This window comes from Typopeltis vanoorti, chromosome 19, assembly GCF_054136105.1.
Source record: "Typopeltis vanoorti isolate ZY-2024b chromosome 19, IOZ_Tvanoo_1.0, whole genome shotgun sequence".
Taxonomy (NCBI): Eukaryota; Metazoa; Arthropoda; class Arachnida; order Uropygi; family Thelyphonidae; genus Typopeltis; species Typopeltis vanoorti.
In genome coordinates, this window is record NC_143567.1 from 22,518,642 (window position 1) to 22,537,440 (window position 18,799).

The window sequence follows — 18,799 nt, forward strand, 5'->3', positions numbered from 1 at the left end:
ATAATTTCTTCACTTAAATATTGCCTTATCTTGGAAAACCAATTTAATTTTTTTGCACAAATTTTTTTCTAATCGCTTACTCAACAAAACATTTTCTTTGTTCTTGAAGAAATGAATTCATGATAATTATTTGAAATATTATTTATAAAAAAAAGAAAACCGGCTGCTGACGTTCCAGATTATATTATTTTTGTTCAAAATCATCAAAATCGAATAATACTTCACAGATTTCCTTTAGGAAGTTCTTGATCAATTTTGCTTCATAGAGAATAACATGAAATTCTTTTATTTAAATTAAGGGGATATTAAATCGGGGTGTTTAAGGGTCAAAGCTGTATAACTGAGAGGAGACCTCCACATAGCCTTTAAAGGAATGCGGAGAACCGACCAGGGCTTCTGACCTAATGTCCAATCCTCACCTTCTCGTGGTGCACCCTGTTGGGTATCTACTTTGATACTGAACGAACAAGGATGGGCTGGCAATTTGGGATTTAGCCGACCAAATTGTATTCTTATTGGTTAAACCAAAATAAAAAATGATGGTACAACATGACAAAATTTCATGCCGGCTGGGGCGTCGCCCGGTTAAACAAGGCCCCCGTTGTTTTCGCCAGGGAACCAGGGCGAACAGCGAAAAGTCAGCTACTGGAACAAATCTGAAAACAAACCCCAACTCAACATCACCAGAGTTAAAGATCGGTACTATCAACGTAAGAAGCCTGAATGGCAAAGAAATGGAGCTAGCTGAGGAATTAGATAAGTACCAGATCGACATAATAGGGGTGACTGAAACAAAAAAGACCAAAACTGGTGAGATCTTTCTGAGCAATAAATACAAAATGTTATATTCAGGCAATAACAATCAAGGAAAAGAAGGAGTAGCCATAGTATTCAACACAAAATACGAGGCTAATCTTCTTGAATGGCAGTCAGTCTCAAGTAGAGTAATGTGGGCAAATATGAGAATGGGGAACTGGACAATGAGACTTATTTGTGCCTATGGTCCCACAGAAGGTTCTACTAAGGTAGAAGTGGAGGAATTTTTTGAGGCTTTAGAAAAAGCAACTGACACAATGAAAAAGGAAAAGTTGGTCCTTGTTGGGGATCTAAATAGTAGAGTAGGAAATGATTGTGAGACATACAAAAATATTTTGGGAAAATTTGGAGAAAAGAGCAAAGCTAATAATAATGGCAAATATCTGTTGGATTTCTGCTCAGGACATGGACTGGTTATTACTAACACCATGTTCCAACATAAAAATGTGCACAAATTCACATGGAGAGAAGAGGCTAGGAATAAGAAAAGTCTCATTGACTATGTTATTGTTGATAGTGATGTTTTCTCCCTGGTGCAGGACACCAGAGTGTACAGAGGATTTGAAATTGGAAGTGATCACTATTTAGTCTTGAGCAGGATAAAATTGAATTTCATATTGAAAAGAATAACATGTAAGAAAGTTTTAAAGCGAATAAAAGTTGAGCAGCTCTCAGATGTAAACTGTAGACTAAAATACAGAAATATTATTGAAAAGAAAATGAAAGAGTTTGAGAACAGGAATCAAACCTTGGAGATTCAGTGGCAAACTCTGAAGGAAACATTGATTGATTCTGCCAGAGAGGCATGTGGTGAGGTTGTGTGCAAAGATAAAAAAATCAGAACTCCCTGGTGGACACAGGAAGTTAAAGAGGCAGTGAAGGAAAAGAAGAAAGCATATCAAAAGTTCCTGGCAAATAAGTCAGCTTTTACTCTTACAGAATACAGAGACAAATGTAAGAAAGCTAAACAGTGTGTAAAACTAGCTAAACAAAAGTCATGGGAGGACTTTGGCAAGAATATAGAAAATAAATATCAAGAAGGTGGCAAAATATTCTGGAGGTTGTTGAAGAAGCTTAGGAATGGAGGAAAGAGTGTTGTAAAAGGAATTAGAGATGATAAAGGTGAAATGAAAACAAGAGAAAAAGATATCCTTGAAGTATGGAGTAATTACTTTGAAAAACTGCTAAATGAAACAAGCAGTGATGACAGCACAGTGATTAAAAACACTGACCAGGCATGCAGTCAGGAACACATATCCATACTTGAAGTAGAAAAAGCCATCAAAGGCTTGAAATGTGGAAAGGCAGCAGGAGTAGATGATATTCGACCAGAAATGCTGAAGTATGGTGGTATAAAAGTCTTACAGTGGCTGCACTGCATAGTTCAGAAAGCCTGGACAGAGGGACGAATTCCCGATGATTGGAGTAGAGCTCTCATAGTACCCATATATAAAAAGGGAAATAAAACTGAATGTGAGAATTACAGAGGTATTTCCCTACTGAGTGTTCCTGGCAAGATCTATGCAAGTATACTTGAGAAACGGTTGAGAAGAATTGTGGAAGAAAAGCTTGGTGAAGAACAAGCTGGATTCAGGCCAAATAGAGGCTGTCAGGATCAGATCTTCACTTTACGACAAATAGTCGAGAAAGCATGGGAATATAACAAAGATCTGTATTTAAGTTTTGTCGATTTGGAAAAGGCATATGACAAGGTGCCAAGAGAGAAGCTATTCAATACGCTGCAGTTATATGGTGTCAATGGGGCATTATATCAAGCAATAGTTAGTCTTTATTTGAGTTGTGAGTCAGCAGTTCGAATTGAAGGAAGTATAGGAAGATGGTTTAATGTTAAATCTGGTGTGAGACAAGGATGTACATTATCCCCTCTGTTATTCATTATCTATATGGATCACATTATGAAGGAATGTGGTATTAAACCTGATATCAAAATTGGAGATGTTAATGTCAGCTCTTTGCTTTATGCGGATGATGTTATACTTCTAAATAAATCCGCTACAAGTCTGCAAGATTCTCTGACTAAATTGAATAGCTGTTGTAATAGATATGGTATGAAGGTCAGCAATAAAAAGACAAAGACAATGAAAATAGGCAGAATCATTGAAAATGTCAACTGTGTTGTGAATGGAGAACCTGTGGAACAAGTAAAACATTTCAGCTACTTAGGCACAATTTTTACTGAAGATGGTAAACTAAATATAGAAATAGACAACAGAATCAGCAAAGCTGGTATCGTGGGAAGTCAATTGAATAAATTCATATGGAATAAGAAAGAAATTAGTCGGAACACTAAATTAGCTGTATACAAGACTGTGTTCAAACCAATTTTAACTTATGGATCTGAGAGCTGGGTCAGAAGTAAAACACTTGACCAAAGACTAGAGACCGCAGATATGAGAGTCCTGAGAAAGATTAGAGGCTTGAACAGATGGCATCAATGGCAATATCATATTAAAAATGAGGATATTAGGAAAGAACTTGACATTGTCAGCATCCAGGAATGCGTTAGCAGAGCTAATCTCAGATGGTATGGTCACTTAAATAGAATGGGAGAGGAAAGATTAGCAAAACAAGTGTTCTCTGCCAGGTTGGCAGGAAAACGACCCAGAGGAAGACCAAGATATAGGTGGATTGATACGGTACAAAGTGCCTTAGACGATAGAAATATAAGATCTGATAATGTTGGAGTCTTGACAAGTAACAGACTGATTTGGAGGAAAATTGTAGATAGGAAGTTAGTAATGATGTAATTTTTTCATGTAGTACTGTCATATCCTGTACATCACTTGAGGGTACATGGCAGGAATTTGATGATGATGATGATGATGGATATTAAATCCCGCATTATTTCAAAACCGAATAAGAAACTCAAAGATCAGAATCAAAGAGTTTCATGCCGAATATAGTAAACTATAAAAGTATCGGCAGATACTAGCGTAAGCTAAAGCATGTAGTACAAACTAGGGCAACTCGTAGCAAAGGTGAGTAAAGCTCTGATCACTATTCTTAGTATTTCCCATAATGTAAAAACATCTCCTAGGAGATGTATGATGTTATACATTATGGTGGAAGGTCACTACCCAGACTGGTTTTGACCTTTATTGAGGTCTCATCAGTGAGTAGGTAGACCAAATTAATACTTAGGGCAGGGGTTCCCAACCCTATGCCCTCGGGCACCATGGCACCCGTCGATCAATTTGTGTGTGCCCGCCGCTGTTCAACCGTGTGCCGTATAGTTTGAAATAATCATGCAACAGTTCATGGCATGCGTTAATGACACATGATGAGTATTAAATGCATACAATGTAAAGTAGATGCGCATTCGAAGTTGTTCATTCCAGTTTAAGAACTGGAATATCATCATATTCTCCTAATTATGAAGCACTGGCCAATGAAATGCAATGCCAAAGATCACACTAACTTACATATATATCTATTTAAATTTTTATATAATGTAAACTTTTAAGTAATAAAACATTTGATTATAATGTAAACTTTGTATGTATTTCATTTAACAAAAGAATTCAAAAAATTTGCTTGAAAAAATAGATGGTGCCCATCGCCCTATCAGTATTTTAGAATGTGCTCTAGGAAACAAAAATGTTGGGAACCCCTGACTTAGGGTATAGCGAAAAGAACTTATATACTCTGCTATACGAGTTGTCAAACAGGTGCACCCATTAAATTACTTAAATAAAGAGCCAGTAGGTTTCATTTCGGCAATGTGACATAATTTAAACAATAATTTAAATAATGTTACATCGCCAAAATGAAGCCTATTGGCTCTTTATTTAAGTAATGAAATTCTTTAATCATATCACTACATTTTTTTTCTTTATATAGTAATCTACTGTTCTTTGCACTTTCATTTTCTTGGTTTCCCTGTATAATTGGTCATTACAAAATGAAATTAACAGTTATGATTTAAATTTATATGTATATATTGTCTGTATAATTCAGATATTATGCTCCAGTTTTTAAAGTAAGCGATACTTTTGCTTATATTCTATCACTTAAAATATGTATGAGCACATGCATCAAATGTGAAATTTCATTTCCATATTTTTAAAACAGAATTGAACTTTATTTTGCCTTTAATAGCTTAACCCCCCCCCCTGCTGCATCACTATCACACACCCGAAAACTGTTATGAAACATAGTTTAATTCGTTATTTTTCTCTAGTAATTGTTCCACATAACTTTAATTTTCGATACAGAAACTGGGTGGTGATTATTATAAATTAGCAAATTATAAATCAGAAAATATACATATTTCCTGATTATTATAGATCAGGAAATTATGTGATATTGGGTAATAGGGGAAATTAATATTTAAAATCACTGTCATCCTGCAAATGCAATATCAGAATAAAGAAAGATGGAAAAAACCAAACAAGAAATTTCTGCCTGTAAAATATTCAGATATTGCTTGAGGCTCTTTAGTGTGCTGCCTACTGAGCATGTTCTATTGTTTGTTTCTCAGTGGGGGTTAGTAATCTCCGTTAGCTTACAGCTTATTACTGGACAGAAAGGAATATTAGTAAGTATACCCAAGACACAATTCATTTATGAGATGGCAAGCAGCAGTATCAGTAACATTCAGGGCAAGAAAAGGAAACTTCGTGAGATGCAGAAAAGTTGGAGCCTTCGCCTTTCGAGCAGCTCTTGTTCTACCAATGAGGAGAGAAATCTTTCTAGCTCTGAAGATAGTGATTCTGCTTGTACTTTAGATATGTCTTCGTGCAGAAAATGGGTGATTGCCACTGAACATACACCAATTCATCTTGAAGGCGAATTTTTTTTAAGTTGTTTTTATAAACAGAATGATATATTGTTCTTTCGAAATGTCTAATAGTATATTTTTGAAGGAATAAAATATAAGAAGAACTGGAATACTCTTTCCAGTTCTACTCGAAGACGAATTTTTAAGTTGTTTTTATAACACACAGAATGACATATTATTCCTTCGAAGTGGCTTATAGTACATTTTCAAAGGAATAAAATAAAAATCAGAATAACCCTGTTTGGGAGTATCTCGTGCCTTCTCTGTGCAAACTTTTTTTCATGTCAACAACTGCAAGACTTTGGTATCAATACCACGTTATTACTATATGTAGGAAAATTAACATCAGAGATGAGACTAAATATGTTTTTTTCAAGCCTCCAGCAAAACGAGTGATGGCCTTGCAGTTTATAATTTTATAAATTATAAAATAATTTATAATTTTTCGATAATAAAAGTGAAACTGATCATTATAAATTAAGAAATTATTTTGGCATAAATAATGTATCAGCATGTAAAAGAAATGTCAGTATTTCTGTTAGGATATCTGCTAATCAACAATTGAAAAGGAAACAACATTCTTGATGTATTCTGCACTACAGCTTGAGGCACTTTAGTGTGAGTTTAGTGTTCTCTCTTTTCTTTCTCAATAGCAGTGAGAGTAATAAGCCTTTAGCTTTTCCTCCGGCTAAGAGGATATTATCAAATATTTCTAAGGTGTTGATTATTTCAAAAATAGCAACCAGCAGTAGAGGTAGTAATATTTAGATTTTTTTAAGAAAAACAAACAAACAATAATATTACTGAACTTTTTTTTGTGTGGCATGCATATAAACAATTTTGCATGGTGAAAAATATAGCATCATCATCATCATCATCATCATCAAATTCCTGACATGTACCCTCAAGGGGTGTACAGGATATGACAGTACTACATGAAAAAATTACATCATTACTAACTTCCTATCTACAATTTTCCTCCAAATCAGTCTGTTACTTGTCAAAACCCCAACATTATCAGATCTTATATTTCTATCGTCTAAGGCACTTTGTACCGTATCAATCCACCTATATCTTGGTCTTCCTCTGGGTCGTTTTCCTGCCAACCTGGCAGAGAACACTTGTTTTGCTAATCTTTCCTCTCCCATTCTATTTAAGTGACCATACCATCTGAGATTAGCTCTGCTAATGCATTCCTGGATGCTGACAATGTCAAGTTCTTTCCTAATATCCTCATTTTTAATATGATATTGCCATTGATGCCATCTGTTCATGCCTCTAATCTTTCTCAGGACTCTCATATCTGTGGTCTCTAGTCTTTGGTCAAGTGTTTTACTTCTGACCCAGCTCTCAGATCCATAAGTTAAAATTGGTTTGAACACAGTGTTGTATACAGCTAATTTAGTGTTCCGACTAATTTCTTTCTTATTCCATATGAATTTATTCAATTGACTTCCCACGATACCAGCTTTGCTGATTCTGTTGTCTATTTCTATATTTAGTTTACCATCTTCAGTAAAAATTGTGCCTAAGTAGCTGAAATGTTTTACTTGTTCCACAGGTTCTCCATTCACAACACAGTTGACATTTTCAATGATTCTGCCTATTTTCATTGTCTTTGTCTTTTTATTGCTGACCTTCATACCATATCTATTACAACAGCTATTCAATTTAGTCAGAGAATCTTGCAGACTTGTAGCGGATTTATTTAGAAGTATAACATCATCCGCATAAAGCAAAGAGCTGACATTAACATCTCCAATTTTGATATCAGGTTTAATACCACATTCCTTCATAATGTGATCCATATAGATAATGAATAACAGAGGGGATAATGTACATCCTTGTCTCACACCAGATTTAACATTAAACCATCTTCCTGTACTTCCTTCAATTCTAACTGCTGACTCACAACTCAAATAAAGACTAAGTATTGCTTGATATAATGCCCCATTGACACCATATAACTGAAGCGTATTGAATAGCTTCTCTCTTGGCACCTTGTCATATGCCTTTTCCAAATCGACAAAACTTAAATACAGATCTTTGTTATATTCCCATGCTTTCTCGACTATTTGTCGTAAAGTGAAGATATGATCCTGACAGCCTCTATTTGGCCTGAATCCAGCTTGTTCTTCACCAAGCTTTTCTTCCACAATTCTTCTCAACCGTTTCTCAAGTATACTTGCATAGATCTTGCCAGGAACACTCAGTAGGGAAATACCTCTGTAATTCTCACATTCAGTTTTATTTCCCTTTTTATATATGGGTACTATGAGAGCTCTACTCCAATCATCAGGAATTCGTCCCTCTGTCCAGGCTTTCTGAACTATGCAGTGCAGCCATTGTAAGACTCTTATACCACCATACTTCAGCATTTCTGGTCGAATATCATCGACTCCTGCTGCCTTTCCACATTTCAAGCCTTTGATGGCTTTTTCTACTTCAAGTATGGATATGTATTCCTGACTGCATGCCTGGTCAGTGTTTTTTATCACTGTGCTGTCATCACTGCTTGTTTCATTTAGCAGTTTTTCAAAGTAATTACTCCATACTTCAAGGATATCTTTTTCTCCTGTTTTCATTTCACCTTTATCATCTCTAATTCCTTTTACAGCACTCTTTCCTCCATTCCTAAGCTTCTTCAACAACCTCCAGAATATTTTGCCACCTTCTTGATATTTATTTTCTATATTCTTGCCAAAGTCCTCCCATGACTTTTGTTTAGCTAGTTTTACACACTGTTTAGCTTTCTTACATTTGTCTCTGTATTCTGTAAGAGTAAAAGCTGACTTATTTGCCAGGAACTTTTGATATGCTTTCTTCTTTTCCTTCACTGCCTCTTTAACTTCCTGTGTCCACCAGGGAGTTCTGATTTTTTTATCCTTGCACACAACCTCACCACATGCCTCTCTGGCAGAATCAATCAATGTTTCCTTCAGAGTTTGCCACTGAATCTCCAAGGTTTGATTCCTGTTCTCAAACTCTTTCATTTTCTTTTCAATAATATTTCTGTATTTTAGTCTACAGTTCACATCTGAGAGCTGCTCAACTTTTATTCGCTTTAAAACTTTCTTACATGTTATTCTTTTCAATATGAAATTTAATTTTATCCTGCTCAAGACTAAATAGTGATCACTTCCAATTTCAAATCCTCTGTACACTCTGGTGTCCTGCACCAGCGAGAAAACATCACTATCAACAATAACATAGTCAATGAGACTTTTCTTATTCCTAGCCTCTTCTCTCCATGTGAATTTGTGCACATTTTTATGTTGGAACATGGTGTTAGTAATAACCAGTCCATGTCCTGAGCAGAAATCCAACAGATATTTGCCATTATTATTAGCTTTGCTCTTTTCTCCAAATTTTCCCAAAATATTTTTGTATGTCTCACAATCATTTCCTACTCTGCTATTTAGATCCCCAACAAGGACCAATTTTTCATTTTTCATTGTGTCAGTTGCTTTTTCTAAAGCCTCAAAAAATTCCTCCACTTCTACCTTAGTAGAACCTTCTGTGGGACCATAGGCACAAATAAGTCTCATTGTCCAGTTCCCCATTCTCATATTTGCCCACATTACTCTACTTGAGACTGACTGCCATTCAAGAAGATTAGCCTCGTATTTTGTGTTGAATACTATGGCTACTCCTTCTTTTCCTTGATTGTCATTGCCTGAATATAACATTTTGTATTTATTGCTCAGAAAGATCTCACCAGTTTTTGTCTTTTTTGTTTCAGTCACCCCTATTATGTCGATCTGGTACTTATCTAATTCCTCAGCTAGCTCCATTTCTTTGCCATTCAGGCTTCTTACGTTGATAGTACCGATCTTTAACTCTGGTGATGTTGAGTTGGGGTTTGTTTTCAGATTTGTTCCAGTAGCTGACTTTTCGCTGTTCGCCCTGGTTCCCTGGCGAAAACAACGGGGGCCTTGTTTAACCGGGCGACGCCCCAGCCGGCATGAAATTTTGTCATGTTGTACCGTCATTTTTTATGTTGGTTTAACCAATAAGAATACAATTTGGTCGGCTAAATCCCAAATTGCCAGCCCATCCTCGTTCGTTCAGTATCAAAGTAGATACCCAACAGGGTGCACCACGAGAAGGTGAGGATTGGACATTAGGTCAGAAGCCCTGGTCGGTTCTCCGCATTCCTTTAAAGGCTATGTGGAGGTCTCCTCTCAGTTATACAGCTTTGACCCTTAAGCACCCCAAATAGCATAGTATTTGAAATAATTTCAGCAGACAGTAGAATAGCTAATTTTAGATTGCAAAGAAATAGTACAGAATTAGAAGCTTCACGGTACAACAATCTTATTGCCGTATTTCTTTTGTCAAAACGGTAAAATGAAGTAATAGATTTTGAATACTGTCTAGAAAAGCTTTCAAACCTGTAGAAATTTAGAGTAGTTATGCAATTGAGTTCCAGGAGAGGATAAGGAGGGGGGGGGGGAATATTTTACAACATATCTAGCCTAATAAAGAGGATATGCACAGGATATTATTGTAATGTGCATAATACAAAAAAAAAAAAAAAAAAACCCAAAGGCGAAGAATCACTGCTAAAATATCATTGGAAAGACTCACAGTTGGAAAAACTGAGTAATGCAATTTAACATTTGTTCTTCATAAAGAGAAAAAAAAAAAAAATGTTTCTAAAACTGAAATGTGATCCATATAATATTTTGCTAGGAAAAAAAGCAAAAGGTAATATTTATTTCAATAAATATTATTTAAAAATATAAATATTTGACATATTTTCAAAGCAAAAATTTGAAAATTTGTAAAAAAATTATTTCTATATTATAAATAAAGTGAAAGAACAATCAGTGCAACTCTTCCAGTGCACTAATTTGAAGAATAAAGTACACCAAATTTACTATCACTAAGTGATTCATTGCAAACACTGATCGGTGGTCATTTCATGATTGATTATTTTTGCACACATGTGAAATTCATTTCGATTTTTGGGAAGAGACACACTAAATCATTTTAGAGGCAAAAAGGTCAGATATCTTAGGACAGTAAAGGGAATTCCAAGTAACACAATAGATGTAAAGATAGGTGATACAAAGGTCGCTCACCAACAGTTAATCCACTAATGGCTCTAGAATAGCCGTAATGGGATTGTGGAGGAAGGTAATGGCATAATAAAAGGTAGAATGCCGATGAAGTTTTGATCCATGAAAAAAGCTAGGGAGGTCTGGCTATTTCGTCCACTTCAGCTGGTTGGGGGGTTAAGGCCAAAGCTGGATAACTGGTAGGAGCCCTCCAAATTCTCCATAAAGGATTTGGAAAACTGACCAAGGTTAGGTTAGGTTAGGACCTAATGTCCAATACTTACCTATTAATTGGGTATACCATGAGAAGGTATCTGCCTGAATAGTGAAGGAATGAGAATGGACTGGCAATTTGGAATTTAGCTGACCACATTCTATTCTTATTGGATTAAACCAAAACATCGTGATGGTACAGCATGATAGAATTATCATGCCTGCTGGGGCATTACCTAGTTACACAAGACCCTCATTGTTTTCATCAGAGTGAATAGCAAAAAGGCACTTACTGGAAGAAATCCCAATTCAACAGCAGAGCTCAAGATGGGCACTATAAACAAGAAGCATTGATAGAAAAGAAATGGGATAATCTTCTTGAATGGTAGGCAGTATCAGGTAGAGTGATGTGAAGAAATATCAGAATGGGCAATGAGACTTACTTATACCTGTGGTCCCACAGAAGATTCTATTAAGATTCTTCTAGTGACCATGCTTTTGAATACCTTGCACAGAATCAAATTCAAAAACCAAAAAAAAATAACAAAAAAACTTATGCTTTCCTGCAACAAATGCAAACTTGAAAGTCTCTTTTTAGACTCAGCAGCAGATTTAAAAATCTAACCTAATCTTAATAAGTATGATTGTGTTAAACTTCCAAAGATTTTGGAACCTTTTAATTCTTAGGCCTCTCACCCAAAGAGAGAATCCATAGAGGGTGCCCTTCATAGGACTTTGGCTTCTAGTTTAACTTTTTTCCCACTTATTGTTTTGTGCATTTTTGTGTGTGCTCTTACAATTTTAAGATTGTATTCCTGATGATGTCTCTGTGACTGAGATGAAGTATAGGGTCTATTAAACTTGTTTGATTATTCCTGTCAGGTGTCATTTCCAATACTGTTAATGTTTAGACTGAACAAAATGGTCAAAGGACTGATGATCCCTGGGGAAATCCACTGGCACCTTCTGACTGACTCGCACTCCTCCCTTTCTGTATCACTTTCCGGTAACTGTCCATCAGCTACCCTTTTATCGGATTCAATAGTCTATATTTTAATTTCATATTCTCTAGTTTATGCACCAGCCATTCATGCAGTGTCCTGTCAAATGCCTTAGCCCAGTCCAATGGTATGATAGTATATCCATTGCTTTTATCCAATTCATTTATAAAATATGAGCAAATTGCGTAAACATGACCTCCTTTTAGTAAATCAATGCTGTTCCTTGCATAGTTTATCTGTAAAGCCATTTCTGTATGCAAGTTCTTAATCAACTTTTCTGAAATCTTCACTGTTACCCAAGAGATAACGATACATTAGTAGTTACATCAGTTTTTACACTACCATTGTATAAGAACTATCATATGTTCCTGTGGGATCTTCCCTGAACTAAGAATCGAATTATATAACCAGGTCAAGGCTCCAACCAGTTCAGTTGAACACTGCTTTTGTATACATGCTTATATCCCATCTGTCCCGATTATTAAATTTATGTCCAGGTTATGCAATAACTGTAGAATCTCCTCATGCATCTCTCTCTGAATCAAATGTAGTGGAGTATTGGACTCCACGTTGCATACATCAGATTGATAGATTTTGCAAAGTGTGTACTGTTTACAGTTGCCTCGACTCCAGATAGATAAGCATATTGTCTGCATTCCATGAAATTATTCTTTCATATTCATTCCTTCTTTTACTTGTAGCATAATGATAAATTCTTTGGAATTGCCTTTAGCCTGCACAGTCAGTTTCTTTTTATGTTCTAACCTTGCTTTCCATACAGTACTCTTAACTTTTCTGGCCTGCATGTTATATATTTCATAATTCTTCTCAGTTTTATTCTCTTGATAGTCCTTCCACATTATCTTCTTCTTATGGATCCCTTGCTTAATAGAATTGCTTATCCTATTAAGCAAGTTTTATTCCCTCCACGATGTTTGTTCTTCACATTCTAGGGACATGTTTAGATACTGTATCATTTAAGCATCTTTTCAGTGCCTTTTATGCATGCTGATATTCTTCCTATTCAATTAATGATGGCATGGGAGTGAACACACTATTCTCTTAAGTTTATGATAATTTCCACCTTTGCTATTCACCATGTATCCTTTCCTAATTAACATCCATATACTTACTACATATTTCAAGCTACAATCAGTATTTCATGATCACTGAGACCCCTTCTGATGATATGATCAAATTTAACTCTTTGACTGAGTTCTTTCTTTTTACATGCCACTTTAGAACATTGTTTTATAGCAGCTCAGTAAATTCTCCTTCATTTTCTTATGAGTTTCCTCTGATACCCAGTCAGTATTTGGATAATACTTACTTAAAAATCATTGTCACCCATAATGATTACTCATTTAGTATTCAACAAGGCATGACTGGCTTCCACAAAGCCCTGATCTCAACCCTACTGAACATCTGTGAGATGAACTGGAGCATCGGGTGAGGTCATGGAACATCCACCCCCACAACAGTCAAAGATCTCATTGCATGCCTACAGAAAGAATGGTCCAAAATTCCCATTGATAGCTTTAATACACTTATGGAAAGTGCAAAGTGAGGAATAAAAGTCTTCATTCCAACATGTATAATTTCTGTAATTCACTGAGAGCTATAGTAGGTTATCTTGCTAGACACTATTATAATGCTAAAGGACATGAGGTAGAAGGTGCTGAGGAAAGTGTATTCCACTAGAGATGAAACTTGTGCAAGATGGTCTGAGTTACTTAGAAGAGAGATGACTTCAAACAGTGCACTTACCCAGTATAGAAAAGATCTAGATTGGGAAAGCAGGGGAAGATTTTCTACTATTCTGATTGGTGGATGGACAGTTTGCATTAGGTTATTACTTATAGGCAGTATCTCAACTTCAGTTTCAGCTTAGTCAGTAGCATCAGTAAATAGCAGATATCTGCTATTTGGGATTTGGTCAGGAAAAAAGTCATCTACAGACATTGTGACCTTATCATCTACATTTATCCTGTAAATGTTGGCGAAGTGGATGTGGAAGTAATTTTTTGTAAGTTTTTTTTTTGGTAAGATTTTTTCAGAAAGATTACCGTGTTTAATTGCAGTAATACTAATTTGATTTGATTTTTCTGTTATAATGGTAATTTAGAAATTAAGAGTTCAGAAATGGAGTGAGAAGAGATTGGATCTTAGACACGGTGTCCATATGGAGAGAATCTGGCCTCCATGCTGGAACTTGATCCAACAGTACATCCCACTTGCTACACTAAGCTGGGTCTTTTTCTAGACATGAGCTGCAGAATTGTGCACCAGCTCATTGAGAAGCTCCCTTAAGCATTACCATTGTGTTTGGTCCCACATATTAGCTGGCCTGTGGAGTCCCTTTACTGCTGCAGTCTTCAGTGGAGGAGGGTCTAAATCTGTACTGTATGTGTGACCTTTGCTCTTGCAAGAGGAATGGTACTCATTCCTCTTGCTGTGAAGACCAAAAATGGCAATAACCACTTCAGACCTTCAATTAGTTGGGTTGTGTTGGCATTTTCTTCGTGTAGAAAATGTAGTATGAATGCATAGTGAATTTTCTGAACTTTAATGAAATAGGCCTCGCTGCGAGAAGGTAGAACTGAACTGTATAAGGCAACATGTTGTGCTTTACTGGTTCATTAGAGGTATTAGTATCCAATATAGTGGTTTATTGGATACTACATTTGGATACCACAACCCCGATCCCTCCAACCCCAATATATATCAGTTGTAAGTTTTTTAAAATAATTATTTTAATTCTATATCTCATCCAAAATGTTTGATTTTGTTATTGTTCTTTCCTTTCATTATCTTTGCTGTGCATATGCAGTGTTTTATATGCATCAACATTTCATCTTACTGAATGCCTTGAAGCCTATAGTAATTAGGAATCTGACCTACATTTCTATATTTCACAAAATAATGCATTATAGTACTTTATCTTAATTTATTTAAAGAATGTATGACTTAATATGTGAATAATTAAACTTCCTTCAGTAATTGTTACAGTTACCAGCATTTCTTGAAAACAAGTTCTTAATAAAATAAACTTAACACTCTGTTATACTTATTTAAAAGTATGTGTGCATGTATTATCTGTAATAGGATTAGCAGATAGATTTGAAGAATATCCCAAATTAAAAGAACTTATTCGTTTGAAGGATGATTTGATTGCGAAAACTGCTACTCCACCAATGTAAGTTACTTCATTTCTCAGTAGTACTAAAGAATTAGACATTTAGAAAACAGCTTTTTTGTGTGTGTTTGTTTATTATTGCTAAAAAAAAATGTGGTGCTTGAAGTCTACATAAAAATTCTAATGATAATAAAAAAATTATTTTCTGTGTGGATTTTTTTTTTTTAACTTTCTTGTAAACAGAATGAATCATTGCATTTGTCTACCAGAAACAGTTGGTTTAATATCAGAAACGTTGGTAACTGTTATATTAAAAAGCAATGCTATTTTGTCAGTGGAGCAGTCTGTTTATAACAACTACACTAAAAGGGATCCTATCCATCATACCACTCCTTGAACATATTAACTGACAAAGCATTCGTGACTGTCTCTGGCAACCCCTTCAATTCATTCACTGCTCTCCAAGCGAAAAATTTAGTCCCCACAGCTACTGACTATATTCTTACTCAACTTCCAGGTTGACGACTTCTTGTTCTGTCCCCTATATCCAAGTGCTGAAACACTTCCTCTGCATTAATCTATCATATCCCCTCTTTTCTGTGTCTCAACTAACTTTACACCACAAGCCCTCAGTCTATCCTCATAGGGAGCATTCCATAGACCACTCACCATCTTTGTCACTTGCTTTTAGATCTTCTGTACTGCTTCCTAATTCCCAAGAAAACCCATGTGACCAGACCTGAGCAAAGTAATTCAGGTGTAGACATTTCAAGACCTTATAAAGAGAATTAACAACTTTCTTGTCTCTACTTGTTAATATGTTCTTCAATAACCAAGTAATACTATACGCTACCTTGGCAGCCTTAGCAATATAACTTCTAAACTTCAACTCTATCTACTGCCATCACCACCACCTCAAAATCTCTAATTTCATCTATTTCCTGGACAAAAGATTCAACAATGTAGAACATGGCTTGTAATCTATTTATCTGAAAATGTATAGCTTTACATGTTTCCACATTAAACTGATGCCCATCATTTGTCCTTACTGATAGTCTATTTAAATCATCCTGCAAGCTCTCCACATTACCTTGATTAATTATTATTCTACCCAATTTTGCATCATCAGTAAACAACTGATGAATACTTCCTACATTCAGATTACTTCCTATATTATTTATGTATATGTTAAAAAGTAAGAGCCTTAGCACAGGACACACCACTAGTCACCTGCATTCTTCCTACTCCTCCATATGGGGCTGAAAAGTTCTGATAAACACCTGGAACAAAAAATTATATTAAAGCAACTGATATAAACACAAGAAAGAACATATCTTAAAACCCTGTATGTAGAATAATGAATATGTAGACTAATGTGCAAGTTACATGGTTTAACCTCAATTCCTTCATAGTGATTATCACAACTTCAGCACACCTTTGTATACCACTTTTTGGTATCCATCTGTATTTGTTCTGATTTGTATAACAGAGTTCAATGTGATATTCTGTCAGATGCCTTTTCAAAATCCAGCCAAATCATCTTGTAGCCATTCTCATTATCCATTTCAATTATCACTCTTATAGAAGATTTGTAAATTATTAAGGTATGACTGATCCTTCACATAGCCATGTTGTCCCTTGTAGAGTATCATATTCTTATCCACCCATTCCTGAACTATCTTTTTCACCTGCTTTCTTTTCCTGAGGTACTGATTGATCTTTAATTTGCTACTGCAGTCTTGTAGCTTTCCTTATGCAAAGGACTTATTTTGCCCTATCTCCACTGCCTTGGAACCCTGCCAGAGCTAAGATTCAAAGAATCTAGTCAGAGACATTGCTATTTGCCTTGCTCCTTCTAAAATTCAAGCTGATGCCCCATCTAATCCTATGTTGTATTTACATTGAGACTCTGCAGTATTCTAAGAACTTCCAATTCATCCATCTCTGTTCCCACAACAGTCCCTGTCACATATGTCAAAGCAGTAACCTCACTTGAATGAAATACCCTTGCAAAGTGGTCATTCAGTAACTCAACTATTTTGTTTGTTTGTCACCTCACTGCCACCAGCATTCCTTAAGGTTATTCTTCCATATTCATTCTTCGTTTAATCCTTTATCCAAGTGTAAGCAAACAAAGTTTGCACCTGAAGTATCTTCAGGACTGAGGCAACTCATGGTAAAGGTGGACTAAGTTCTCATCACTTGTCTTAGTATCTCCGATAATGCAAAGCACATCTCCTTGTGGACATGTATAATGCTATGCATTAAAGGAGGGGCCACTACCCAGACTGGTTTTGACCTTTATTGAGGTCTTGTCAGTGGGAGCCAGACCCAGAGGTGGTGATACTAAGGTGGAAGTAATGGAGAAGTCATATTTACCTATACGAATTGCCAAATACGACTTCTCCGTTACTTCCACCTTAGTATCACCACCTCTGGGAGTGGCTCCCACTGACGAGTACAGGTGGTGATTCTTTTGGCCTGCATGACTAGTTTCTTCTCATAATCTGATTTTGTCTTCCTTACCATGCTTGTTCACCTTTCTTGCCTGACTCTTGTATTGTTCATGAGCTTGCTGGTGATCTTTTTTGGTTATATAACTTCCACAACAATTTCTTTGTTTGCAGCTCATGCTTAATGATACTCTTTCATCCAACTCCTACCTGACTAATCCTTTTGACCTTGGGTATATAATTTGACAATATTGCTTCCTCTAGATGCCCCTTAACTATCTTCCATGCACTACTAACCTTTCCCTGTAGATTTTTATGCAATGGCACAGTTTCAAGCTTCCTCCTATGTTTGTCATAATCACCTGCTTTGTAGTTCCACATATATCCCCTTGACAATATTTCTCATGTTTTACAACATCCCAAGTTAAGACTGCATGGTCACTCTCCCCAATCATAGGGGGTGCTTAAGGGTCAAAGCTGTATAACTGAGAGGAGACCTCCACATAGCCTTTAAAGGAATGCGGAGAACCGACCAGGGCTTCCGACCTAATGTCCAATCCTCACCTTCTCGTGGTGCACCCTGTTGGGTATCTACTTTGATACTGAACGAACAAGGATGGGCTGGCAATTTGGGATTTAGCCGACCAAATTGTATTCTTATTGGTTAAACCAAAATAAAAAATGATGGTACAACATGACAAAATTTCATGCCGGCTGGGGCGTCGCCCGGTTAAACAAGGCCCCCGTTGTTTTCGCCAGGGAACCAGGGCGAACAGCGAAAAGTCAGCTACTGGAACAAATCTGAAAACAAACCCCAACTCAACATCACCAGAGTTAAAGATCGGTACTATCAACGTAAGAAGCCTGAATGGCAAAGAAATGGAGCTAGCTGAGGAATTAGATAAGTACCAGATTGACATAATAGGGGTGACTGAAACAAAAAAGACCAAAACTGGTGAGATCTTTCTGAGCAATAAATACAAAATGTTATATTCAGGCAATAACAATCAAGGAAAAGAAGGAGTAGCCATAGTATTCAACACAAAATACGAGGCTAATCTTCTTGAATGGCAGTCAGTCTCAAGTAGAGTAATGTGGGCAAATATGAGAATGGGGAACTGGACAATGAGACTTATTTGTGCCTATGGTCCCACAGAAGGTTCTACTAAGGTAGAAGTGGAGGAATTTTTTGAGGCTTTAGAAAAAGCAACTGACACAATGAAAAAGGAAAAGTTGGTCCTTGTTGGGGATCTAAATAGTAGAGTAGGAAATGATTGTGAGATATACAAAAATATTTTGGGAAAATTTGGAGAAAA

General features: G+C 36.1%; 1 protein-coding gene across 2 annotated transcripts in view; it reads left to right on the forward strand.

Annotated features, from left to right (window-relative positions):
• Mettl14 (methyltransferase like 14) overlaps positions 1-18,799 on the forward strand; it is a 364,896-nt gene that overhangs the window by 50,306 nt on the left and 295,791 nt on the right. For both annotated transcript variants that reach the window (XM_090409120.1, XM_090409119.1), the window contains exon 6: positions 15,000-15,090. In XM_090409120.1, coding sequence (XP_090265246.1) covers positions 15,000-15,090 — 91 coding nt within the window. The remainder of the gene's footprint in view (positions 1-14,999; positions 15,091-18,799) is intronic.